This window comes from Lissotriton helveticus, chromosome 9, assembly GCF_964261635.1.
Source record: "Lissotriton helveticus chromosome 9, aLisHel1.1, whole genome shotgun sequence".
NCBI lineage: Eukaryota > Metazoa > Chordata > Amphibia > Caudata > Salamandridae > Lissotriton > Lissotriton helveticus.
This window is the reverse complement of record NC_136070.1, coordinates 29,850,487-29,863,539: the sequence shown is the minus strand read 5'-3', so window position 1 is coordinate 29,863,539 and position 13,053 is coordinate 29,850,487. Positions and strand designations below refer to the sequence as shown.

The window sequence follows — 13,053 nt, the reverse complement described above, 5'->3', positions numbered from 1 at the left end:
AGAGGCATCCTCGAGTAAGTGCTTTGGGGATTGAGAAGCCCCAGCCCCGAGCAGCTCCTGCACAGAAGACCAGCCCTCCAGCATCCACGAGTTCTGCGTGGGGCCCTTTTGCTTGATTGCTGCTCGACGCGTTGTCTGGTCACTTGCAGGCTGGCTAGTGGCCTCCTAGACGACGACCCAAGAAATCTACACCGCTGGTCTGGTTGCTCCAGATAGGCCCTTGCTTCCTTCCAAAAGAGAAGCACCCCGGACCCTCCTGGTCCGCACCAGATGCCATCTTCACTCACCGCGTGGGTTGCCTTTGCCAAGGCCTGTTGACTCCGATTTCGGATCAGACACTGCCGACAGCGAGAGCCTGTGTGGGACAGCTCGTGCCTCCATCCTGGTCGTCGAAGACACCTTCTGGTCCACGTGGCTGCAGAGTCAAGCGTCCACTCTTCACCTGATTGCGACAACAGCATCTGGTTCCATCCTGGTTCCACATTGTCTCCTCTGCTTTCAGGTCTCCATCTTCCTCGATCCACCCTTGGATCGCTCCGGACATCTTCCTCCTGGTCGCCTGCAGCATCTTTCTTCAAGGCTCCATTGACTTCGACGCGGAAACCCGACACACTTTCACACCTATGCACCCGCGGCCCGTGGGTGAGGTAACGAGAGCATTTCTGTGCTCAATGGTAGATTGACTCTCCTAGTGCCCAGGTATCCTGTCGTTTTAGTCGTAACTGTCTTTACTCACCTTTTTCGTAACTTGTTGTGCCCATTGACTTTGTTCCGCATTTCGCGTGTGAGTTCACACTCTGCACACGCGTCCCGTGGGCCTCCTGCTCCTCACCTAAGGTTAGAGTAGTGTAGTCCCAGCGATCCTACAGCCTCTGGGCATCTTCATTTCCTTTATCGATCTCCTTATACCATTTACTAGGGCACCATTGTAATTTGTGCGACTTATTGTATTTTTCTGAAGAGTATTGTCATGTGCTTAGCCCTCTGATCTCAAAGAGTTCAGAGGTGTTTGTTAGTAATAAATATACTGTTTATTTTCATAACAACCTGTGTGGTGTCCTTTCATCTGATATTCAAGGGGTTATATGTGGTAAAACAGCTGGCTTCACATGCCAAAAGAGTTTAGCCTAAGACTGCTCTGTCCATGCTACCATTAGGATAGCTGGTCTATAAGGTTGACTTACAACCAATCACCATAAGGGTTGTTTGAACTGATACAAGATGATCACTAGAACTAGTGAGCATCATATATCAGGCCAACTTCTCACATTGGTGTGCAGCGGTTGGGATTTGAGCTTGCTGTTGTTTTTACCAAATATAATCTTGAGATATCATTTGAAAGATCACATAAGGTACCATAGGTACATATAACAAGCTTAGAAATACTCTGAGTTCTACTGAACCAGCTGTTATAGTAGAAAGGGCCTAGCACACCCTGACTACAACTCTTAGCAAGGGATCAGTAGGAAAACCCATAGTGTAGGTAGGTGCACACACCACCCCTAAACTAGAAAGCATGTCTACCACAGGAGAGGCCACAGTGACTCCCCTTGTGGTTAGTGACCCTCCACAGGTCCTTTCCAGATATGCAGCACTCAGCTTCCAGGAGATGAGACAATTGTGTACCTCCAGGAAACTGAAACAGGGTTCGAACCCTAACCTTCCTTTTCTGTTAGGACTCTTAGAGACCTATGATGCCAGAAGGGCCTCTAATCCAGGCCCCTCAGACCCAGCAGATGGAAGCATGCCCCCCTTAGAAGGTGACCCAGACTCTAAACTCCCTGAAACAGAAAATGTAGATGGTAGGGAAGATGGAAACTCATCTGAGGAGGAGGTAGACAATGGCCAAGCTTTAGTCAGCAGACTTACTAGGGCCAACTTAAGCCTACATGGGGATGGGTTTGGGGGAGCCCCAGACCTAGCCACAGGCAGGCCTAACCTTGGGAACAGAAGAGATAGGTCTCAATCTAGAGACTACCTCAGATCTGTTCACTCCCATGTCTCTCATGCATCTGCTCAGAGGAGGATGACTTCCCCTCAGAGGAGAGAGCATCAGGCAAAGATGAAGGAAGTTAATCTGAGGATTCAAAGGGAAGAACTTGCCCTTGCCAAGGAAAAACTTGCTTTTGCCAGAGAGCAGAAATTGAGTGGGATAGAACCCACTGGTGGCAGCATTATCCCTAGAGATAAAGACAGGAGTTTTGATAATAGACACCTGAGTAAAATAGTGCCCTCCTATAAGACAGGAGATGACATCCACAAATGGATGACTGCTCTGGAGAGGGCCTGCAAAGTACAGCAGGTACCCCAGAGTCAGTGGGCAGCTATATTGTGGCTCTCCTTTGAAGGTAAAGGCAGGGATAAGGTCCTCACTGTTAGAGATGAGGATGCTAATGACTACCAAGTCCTGAAAAATGCACTGATTGATGGGTTTGGCCTAACAACTGACCAGTACAGGTTGATGTTCAGAGACACCCAGAAAACTCAGGCTCAGGATTGGACTGACTTTGTTGATTGTGCCACTAAGGCTTTGGAAGGCTGGTTACTGGTAAGTAAAGTTACTGATTACACAGGATTGTACAATCTTATAATGAGAGAGCAAATCTTAAATAATTGTCAGAACCAGTTGTTGCATCAGCACCTGATTGACTCAGATCTGACCTCTCCCCAAGAATTGGGAAAGAAGGCAGACAGATGGGTCAAAACCAGGGTTAAGCAGCAGAACCAGGGTGGTGGCCTGAAGAAAGCAGACCAAAAGGGTAGTAATCAGAATCAACAAAATGACCAGAAGTCTTCAACCGGGCCCCAACAATCTAAGGAGGGGGGGTCCCAGAATTCCCAAAAGAAGAAGACTGATGTTCAGAAGAAATCATGGTGCCAATACTTTAAAAGTAAGACTCACTGGTTTAGTGAGTGCACCAAGAAAGGCTCAGCTCCTACCACTACTGCCCCTAAGGCACCTGCACCCCCTAGTACAGTTAGTAGTGGTAGTGTACCCCCCCCAAGGCTATAGTTGGGTTAACCCTGGGAACTGAGGTTGGTTCTGACTTAGTCAGAATACCTACTCAGGCTGTTCTTGTTTGTAGTGGGGACATGGATATGACCCCTACTGTAAGTCCCAGTACTCTGGGCAAGTACAGGCAAACGCCTTTGATCAATGGAAAAATGGCTCAGGCCTACAGGGACACATGTGCCAGTGTCACTATGGTGACACCAGCCTTTGTGGACCCTGATCAGATCATACTAGGTTCAGACTACCTAGTGACCAATGCTAGCAACGTCACTACCAATCACAGTATGGCAGTTGTTAACTTCTCCTGGGGAAGGGTAACTGGCCTCAAAAGGGTTGTAGTTAGTTCAGACCTCCCCGTGGAGTATAGGACTCATGTGGAAATGTTAGGTTTGTCAGCACATGTCCTTGCTGTGACCAGGTCACAGGCCAGAAAATGCCCAGCTGAACAAGTGCTGGATCCTGGAACAATGGACCAGACACTACCCAAGAGGAAGAGCAGTAGGGTTAAGGCAGTGCCTTCCCCCCTGCTTCAGGTGGAGGACCAGCCCTCTCAGGAGGCTGATCCAAAGACCCTAGAAGGAACTGTCCTAGAAGAACGTGAACCTGAACAGGTTGAGTTTCTTGGGACAGGGGGACCTTCCAGGGCAGACTTGAGGCAGGCACAGTTAGACTGTTCCTCCCTTGAACCCCTCAGACAGCAAGCTGCTGCTGAGGCTGCAGGGAATGCTACAGGTACCCACAAGGTGTACTGGGATGAAGGACACCTATACTCTGAGGCAAGAGACCCCAAGCCTGGTGCTACCAGGAGGCTGGTCATCCCCTTGTCTCTTAGTTTCCTCCTTACCTTAGCCCACGAGTTTCCACTTGTAGGACACTTAGGCCAGAACAAGACTTGGGACAGGCTTGTCCCTCACTTTCACTGGCCACACATGTCTGAGGACACACAAGAGTTTTGTCGCTCATGTGTCACCTGTCAAGCCAGTGGCAAATCAGGTGGCACAACAAAGGCCCCCCTTATTCCACTACCTGTGGTGGGGGTACCCTGTGAAAGAGTGGGGATAGACATTGTTGGACCAATGGACACCCCAACAGCATCTGGGCACAGATTTATACTGGTGGTAGTGGATCATGCCACCAGATACCCAGAAGCTATTCCCCTTAGGACCACTACAGCTCCTGTTGTGGCCAGGGCCCTACTTGGAGTTTTCTCCAGAGTGGGGTTTCCTAAGGAGGTTGTCTCTAACAGAGGTGAAAACTTCATGTCAGGATACTTGACTGCAATGTGGCAGGAGTGTGGTGTAAATTACAAATGTACCACACCCTATCACCCACAGTGCAATGGGCTTGTGGAGAGATTCGACAAGACCCTAAAAGGGAAGATAAAAGGGTTACCTGAAGAGCTTAGGCAAAGATGGGACATCCTTTTACCCTGCCTCCTGTTTGCTTACAGAGAGGTCCCACAGAAGGGGGTTGGCTACAGTCCTTTTGAGCTTCTGTTTGGGCATCCTGTAAGAGGACCCCTATGTCTTGCGAAGGAAGGATGGGAGTTACCTCTCAAAAAGCCTAAGCTTGACATAGTGGACTATGTACTTGGTCTCCGCTCCAGGATGGCAGAGTACATGGAGAAGGCAACCAAAAACCTTGAGGCCAGCCAAGAACTTCAAAAAGCTTGGCATGACCAAAAGGCTGTCCTGACTGTTTACCACCCAGGACAGAAGGTGTGGGTGTTGGAGCCAGTGGCCCCAACAGCTCTCCAAGACAAATGGTCTGGACCCCACACCATCATTGAGCAAAAGGGAGAGGTCACCTACCTGGTGGACCTTGGAACTCCCATGAGCCCCTACAGGGTGCTTCATGTTAACAGGCTCAAGGCATTTGTCGACAGGGAGGACATGGGCTTGCTCATGGCCACAGATGAGGGACAGGAGGAAGAGAGTGACCCTCTCCCAGACCTGCTCACTCAGAACCCTGATGATGGGTTAGTAGATGGTGTGGTCTTTTCTGACAGCCTCTCTGAGCATCAACAGAGGGATTAAAATACACCTGCCACTTTTCAAAGGTTGGTTAACCAAGTTCTCACTGGGTTGGATGACTTTTGGGCAGCATATCTAGATGATATTGCGGTCTTCAGCTCCACCTGGGAGGATCACCTGAGGAACGTTTTGGAGGCCCTGCAGAAGGCAGGCCTCACTATCAAGGCCACCAAGTGCCAGATAGGGCAGAGTCAGGTTGTGTACCTGGGCCACCTTGTAGGTGGAGGCCAGGTTCAACCATTGGAGAGCAAGATACAGGCCATAAAGGACTGCGCTCCTCCAACCACCCAGACACATGTCAGAGCTTTCTTGGGCCTGTCTGGTTACTATAGGAAGTTTGCCAAAAATGATGGGTCCATTGTGACACCACTTAATGACTTGACAAGCAAGAAAATGCCAAAGAAAGTTCAGGAGGAAGGTCCTTCTCCTACCTGGCCGCCAAGACCTGGAACTCCCTCCCTCCCGACCTGCGCCTGACCCAAGACCACCTCTCCTTCAGGAAGAAGCTCAAGACCTGGCTGTTCGAGCAGTAGCAGCACCCCCCCCCCCCCCCCCAAGCGCCTTGAGACCCTCCGGGTGAGTAGTGCGCTCTATAAATGTCCTTGATTGATTGATTGATTGATTGATTGAGTGGACAGTTAGCTGTCAAAAGGCATTTGATGATCTGAAGCAGGCCATGTGTACTCCACCTATTCTCAAGAGTCCAGACTACTCCAAAACCTTCATTGTCCAAACAGATGCTTCTGAGTTGGGTGTGGGAGCTGTTCTATCTCAGCTGAATATTGATGGTCATGACCAGCCCATTGCTTTTATAAGTAGAAGGCTGACCCCTAGAGAGAAACGTTAGTCGGCTATTGAGAGTGAGGCCTTTGCTGTGGTTTGGGCCCTGAAGAAGTTGAGGCCATACTTGTTTGGAACTCACTTCAAGATTCAGACCGACCATAAGCCCCTCTTGTGGCTAAATCAAATGAAGGGTGAAAACCCCAAACTTCTTAGGTAGTCCATTTCCCTACAGGGGATAGACTTTACAGTGGAGCACAGACCAGGGACTGACCACGGCAATGCACATGGTCTCTCCAGGTATTTCCACTTAGAACAGGAAGACTCACCTGGTCAAGGTTAGTTTAATGTCCCTAAGTTTGGGGGGGCGGGGGGTTATGTAGGAGAGTAGGGTCTGCAATCCTATGGTCTCCCCAGATTTTTGCTTCTTGCTTCACTGGTTTACGACTTTCCCTGGCTGTGGGCCTGCTGATCAGACCCACAGCCTAGCTGTTCTCTCTCTAAATTGACATCCATGTACTTTAGGTGCATTTACCAATTGGTACTGGGCCACCTTATCAGTCCCTGTACAGTGTACCTTAGGTACCAAGGGCATAGGTGTACCCAGGGCCTACCAGGGGCTGAAGCATGTATTATGCCACCCTTGGCTGGCCATCTAAACAGACACAACTGGCTGGTAAGACAGCTGGGGCAAGGTGGTGTAATCACCCTTTGCTATAGATATAGTATACCTATATCTAACCCTAAAATGGACACATATATTCCTATCAGTCACTCCTATGGCAGGCCTTATCAATCCTGAAGGCAGAGTGATTGGAATTATGTGAGATGGTGCTCTGGCATGAGCTGAGCCCGTCTGCAGCTTGCGGAACCAAGTCCTAATAGCTGTACCATGATAACGCTATACCATATACTCTTAAGTGCATTATAATCCTCGCGGTTAAATGCTAACTTTGGTATAGCATTATCAAAACATGTTGAGTAAGGTGTCATACGATTTGGAATACTACCCCCTCGCCAATTCTGGCGACGGGGGTAGCATTCCACCCTTTTAGAGGGAAACGACATGTATGTAACTGTGAACCCCGGTTAAAGTTAAACGAAGCCTCAGCATCACAAAATGGATGCTGCCACCACAGACACAAGTCTGACCTCCTGCTGCTGGGAGTCCTACCAGCGAGGGAGGCCTGGACAAAGGGTTTCCTGCCTTGAGAGGTGCTAGCACCACCCCAGACAGGATTTTGTGTATTAGGTAGGACAGGCCTGAAAGGAATGAGACATGCCTGGGGCACACAAGGTGCCCTGTGCATACACCGGTTCAAACCAGTTGCTGGGGCACTCCAGCCCCAGCTCTGGTGCGAAACCGGACAAAGGATAAGGGGTGTAACCACCCCACTTCCTGGTCCCACCCATGGGAGGGACCTAGTCACAGTACAGCCCCCTTTAGGAGAATAAAGGTCCCATTCCAAATTAGATTATCCTGAATTGAAACTCTACAAAAATAAACTCTGGACTTCGACGTTCTGCTCCACAAAAAACTGAAGAATCTCCCTTGTGGGCAAGGAGTGTCCACCCTGCGACTGCAGGCACCATCAAGCGTCCTAGCGGTTCACTTTGTCGTCCTTCCTGCCGGAACAAGACCTCAGAGCCCAGCGAGATCCGGACTTCCAGACCTCTCCGACCTCAACCTACATCTGAAGCACAGCTGAGATCCGTGAGTGCGACGAGACACGTGGGACCGGCCATCTTGAAGAAACTGCACTTCGCTTCCAGCACGACTTCAGAGGCATCCTCGAGAAAGTGCTTTGGGGATTGAGAAGCCCCAGCCCCGAGCCGCCCCTGCACCGAAGACCAGCCCCCCAGCATCCACGAGATCTGCGTGGGGCCCTTTTGCTTAATTGCTGCTCGATGCGTTGTCTGGTCACTTGCAGACTGGCTAGTGGCCTCCTAGATGACGATCCTTGAAATCTACACTGCTGGTCTGGTTGCTCCACACTGGCCCTTGCTCCCTTCCAAAAGAGGAGCACCCCGGACCCTCCTGGTCCGCACCAGACGCCGTTTCCACTCACCGCGTGGGTTGCCTTTGCCAAGGCCTGTTGACTTCAAATTCGGATCCGACACTGCCGACAACGAGAGCCTGCGTGGGACAGCGCGTGCCTCCATCCTGGTCGTCGAAGACACCTCCTGGTCCACGTGGCTGCAGAGACAAGCGTCCACTCTTCACCTGATCGCGACGACAGCACCTTGTTCCTTTCTGGTTCCACACCGGTCACGGGCTAGTGACTTTGAACACTGTCCCCTCTGCTTTCAGGTCCTCTTCTTCCTCGATCCACCGGACATCTTCCACTTGGTCGCCTGCAGCATCTTTCTTCAAGGCTCCATAGACTTCGACGCGGAAACCCGACACACTTTACAACCTATGCACCCGCAGCCCGTGGGTGAGGTAACAAGAGCATTTCGGTGCTCAAGGGTAGATTAACTTTCCTAGTGTCCAAATTCCCAGTCGTTTTAGTCCTAGATAGTAAAGACTGTCCATACTCACCTTTTTCGTAAACTGTACTGTCTATTGACTTTGTTCCGCATCTCGCGTGTGAGTTCACACTGTGCACACGCGTCCCGTGGGCCTCCTGTTACTTACCTAAGGTTAGAATAGTGTAGTCCCAGCGATCCTACAGCCTCTGGACAGCTCCATTCCTTCTATCGATTTCCTTATACCATTTACTTAGTATATGGTTTGTCATGCCCCTAGGGTACCATTGTAATTTTGTGCAACTTATCGTATTTTTCCTAAGAGATTGTCATGTGCTTAGCCCTCTGATCTCATAAAGAGCTCAGAGGTGCTTGTTATAAATAAATATACTGTTTATTTTCATAACAACCTGTGTGGTGTCCTTTCATCTGGTATTCAAGGGGTTATATGTGGTAAAACAGCTGGCTTTACATGCCAAAAGAGTTTAGCCTAAGACTGCTTTGTCCATGCTACCATTAGGATAGCTGGTCTATAAGGTTGACTTACAACCAATCACCATAAGGGTTGTTTGGACTGATACAAGGTGATCACTAGAACTAGTGAACTTCATATATCAGGCCAAGCACTGGTGCAACCAGGGAGACAGGCCTCGAATGTCAAAACTCCATCGTTGGCCGAGATGAAGTCGAAGACCACTTCAACTTCTTACTATCTTTCTTTTTGAGGGGCTTACCGAGTGGCCCGACAACTTGGAAGGTGACGATCTTGGAATCTGTAACCAATCCGGGGTCCTTCCTCTTGACCGGGACCGCGACCACTGTGGGGACGCTCGCGAAGCAGCAAGGAGCTTGAGGAACCACTCCCTCTTGTCCTTGGCGCGCATGATGCCACAATCGGCGCAAGTCTTCGTGTCGTGGTTGCAGTCTAGGAGGAAAACAAGATGTGCGTCTGTCACTGACATCTGTTGATGACAGGTGCCACAGGGCTTGAAGCCGGTCTTTCTAGTGGACATCCCTGAAACACCAGGCGAAGAACTCTCAAATAAACCCTGACAAAACACAGAGGAAAGCTCACCTGACAGAGTAGGTTTCTCCGAATCTGTGCTGGCTGGCACAAAAAGAAAAAAATGTACATCAGCGCGCTGGGGTGGTGCATATATAGGCACCAAGCACGTCACTTCTGGCGTGGACAAAACTGAGTGGAGCCGATCGACGCCACCTACCGGCGTGCAGGGGTGCTGCTCATGAAAAATTTCCGGATCCATTCTCATGCCTGGGGATAATTCTAAGGTAAGGAATCTGTAGCTGATAGTCTATCAGATACATATTTGAATTCATCAGCAGCCATAGTCACTTGAAGAGGACGATTCACAAATGATTAACAGACTATAAAGAAAGGAAAAAGTCTACATGAATAATCACTTGCTTCGCCCATTCATCAAACAATTAAATGTTAGTGGTTGGTGGAGTGCCTTGAACAGTACAACTGCATCAGTTACTAAGGGCAAAAATTTGAATAATTTCTAAAGCAAATTAAAAACATGAAAAATTTGGGGAGCAATAAACACATTAATTGTTAATACTAGGCCAGCTGAAATTAGAATACGCTGAGGTAGTGGTAAATCACAAAGTAGTAAAGGGGCTACCATTAGAGGGTATAAAGCAACATTCAACCAAGGCTGCTGCGCATTATGAATGTAAAGGAGAAAATGATGAATGATGTGACAGACAGCAACAAATAAGAATGTTCAAGCACTCACACTTACCCGTTTTATTGTCAAAAAATTTGATGTGTCTATCTTCATGGGCAGTGATGGTAACAGGCAGTGTGGGGTGACTGACTACCCTGTTGATGTGACTGCTCAATTGTGTACCTGAAACAATGACACCAATATCATGACACTAGGCAAAGGCAAACTGCAACTAGAAAGTTCAGTACAAGATACAGCTTAATTCAAAAACCCTGAAACTAAACTTTAATCACAAATAATTTGATAATTAATTACCAATCAAAAAGCAAATCTTGGCGCTTCACACTTTAATTTTTTCAAAAACTCATAACTGAATATGAGTCTTAAGAGTGTTGAGGATCCTAATCACCAACATACCTGTTCCTTTCAAGTTTATTTAGAGTCTCGCAGGGCAGCATTCGATGGGTGCGGGAGTGAAGAATATGTGAAGCACATAGCTGCAATTCATGCAGGGGTAAGTACATGTGTGATAAGCTTGCACTGCTGTTCGAGCCAAACATAACAGGCCTGTGTGTGAAGCTTCTACTGCTGCTGTCCATGTGTGGTTATATGCAGCTTGCATTGCTGTTACTTTGTAGGTCTACAAGTGAAACGATCAATGATACCATCATGCTCTGTGTTAAATTTTGCACTGCTGTTATCCTGTAATGTACTGGTAAACACTTACTCCCCTGCAAGTGACATCTATTTTTCACTTATAAAACATGAACTGCTGCCGCCATTCTTTGATTGTGTCTGTAATTTTGTGTTGCTGACTTCTGCTGTGTGTCAAAGAGATGGAGAGACATACGCCTTAGAATGCCATATAAAAGCTGTATGACCCTGCCGCCTTTTTCTTATTTTTGCTGCAGACCTGTCCAATTCACCGAGGCAGACAATATTTTTCCAATCCCGCCTCCAAGGAAAACAGGCTTTCCCTTTACATCCAAGGTTCTCCAATTGTGTCTTGGTGGCTGCACTTGTTATCCTGATTCTATAACGGTTGGACTCAAGACTCGAATCCTTGTAGTTATAGAGACTGACTGAATTATTTATTAAGCGCATTATTGCCGAGGCGTCTTTGCGCCGAGTGTGTGCGAATGGTGCAGCGTAACAGATCTAGGTCTTTGCAAAAAGCCAGGTTTTCAACGTTTTTCCGAATAGAGTCCTGTTGGGTTGTTGTCGCATCTGTTTTGGGAGGGAGTTCCAGAGCTTAGCCACTAGGAATGAAAATCTCTTTTCTTCCCATCTGACTTGTTGTTTTGAGGAGACATACCAACCCTATCTTAGAGGACGTAAGTGAGCGTGACGGCACGTACCGAGAAAAAAGGAGCCCGATATCCGCCGCTCCACCTCCATACAGAGCTTTGTGCACCAATCAGAGGGCCTTAATGTCCACTCGTCGTCGAACTGGAAGCCAATGTAACTGCTTTATACTGTTGGACGTCGGATGATGTTTGGGTAAGTCCAGCAATATTTGAGCGTCCGTATTCTGTACTGATTGAAGTTTGGAAAACTGTCTTGTGCCAGCTCCCAAGTACAGGGCATTACAATAATCTACTCTCGACAGAACCAAGGCTCCTACTACTGTTTTCCTTAGTGAGAAAGGAATGAAAGGAAGGATTTTTTTGTAGGACCTTCATCGTAAAAAAGGCAAGCCGAGGTGACTTGGTTAATTTGTGGGGCATAAACACAAAGTCCTGCGCACTCAAATCAAGTATAGAAAGCAATATGATAATATATGCAATTGAATAGAAATCTGTCCAACGTCGGTTCTTGGAGTTTCATAAATATCTCCTTTTATTTGGTCATCAAATCATTGACAATATACAGCCAGCCGACACGTGTTTCGTTGTCGGTCTGTACATGCACAGATGCTACAACTCTTCAGGGCTCAATGGCTGAATCCTTAGTATTTAGGCCCACGTCCGGTGATAATTCCAACCCGGCAGGGTTAATACTGTTTGAGCGTCCATCGATCCCGTAAACTTAATACCCTTTCTCTGTTGTGTAATTTGTGGGGCAAGTGTTAAGTCTTTGTCAATAAGGAAACCTAGGTCCCTGGCCTTAGACACAGGGACAGGGCAAGCGCCAGCTTCGGGGGCCACCATAGTTGGCTTTATACTGCGGGTTTCTGACCAAACTCAACAACTCAGTTTTTTCTGTGTTGAGCTTCAGAAAATTAGAGTTCATCCAGGCCATCATCGCCGTGAGAACTGCTGGTAAACTGTATTTACACTTAACTCTCCTCTTCTCTAGCGATGACTCTTTTATACATCCGGATGCTTAAATTAAGAATAGCAAAGCAGTACCAATCTTTATGTGGGCATGAGAGTTCAAGGTGCTGTTTCACTCCAGCATCCTATATGCAGGACTTGCCAGTACTGGTTGGTGAGTACATGGTGTCCCAGTGAAAGGTCTAACAGTATACGAGAATGGTTCAAGAACCCCCTCCATGCACACAAGGATTTCAGTGTAGGTCACTTGTGTGAGAGAATCATGCAGGAGAAAGCAGTCAATTTGCGACTGTATCGAGTTGAGCAAGAAACAAGCCATTCAGAAAGAGTAAATTGCTGAAGAAGGATGGGGGCAGCTCTAGGCCAAAGTCCACAGAAGGAAGATAAGCTATTATCCCAAGCCATGCCAAGAAGGAATAAGGAGCAATGCCCACAGAGACGCTGATTAACAATGTAACTATGTGGAGGTCATGAGCTGAGGAAATTAAGCTGGAGCAATAGCCTCATAATATGAAACAAAATCGGCAAAAAACCAAAAAGTAAGATCCTAAACTAGCACCATGGCAACGAAAAACAAAATAGAAGGCTGCAGGCTTACATTAGTTAATCCGAATGACAGTTCCTTCAGGGGGAGGTGACTTTAGATCGATTTTGTGTCAAAAGTCCACAATCTGGTTGATGCTATCCCGGTCTGATGTCTCTGATGGTGATTCCGAGAATTACCTTCAAAGTCAGTCTTTGTTATGTGTCAAGCCTGCCTCTCCTGGTTCAGGGAGCTGCTTCATCTATAG

General features: G+C 47.9%; 1 protein-coding gene across 3 annotated transcripts in view; it reads right to left on the bottom strand.

Annotated features, from left to right (window-relative positions):
- The window catches only part of STRN3 (striatin 3), a 984,550-nt gene that overhangs the window by 38,067 nt on the left and 933,430 nt on the right, over window positions 1–13,053 (bottom strand). For all 3 annotated transcript variants that reach the window (XM_078659406.1, XM_078659407.1, XM_078659408.1), the window contains one exon: window positions 10,062–10,169. In XM_078659406.1, the coding sequence (XP_078515532.1) occupies window positions 10,062–10,169 (108 nt within the window). The remainder of the gene's footprint in view (window positions 1–10,061; window positions 10,170–13,053) is intronic.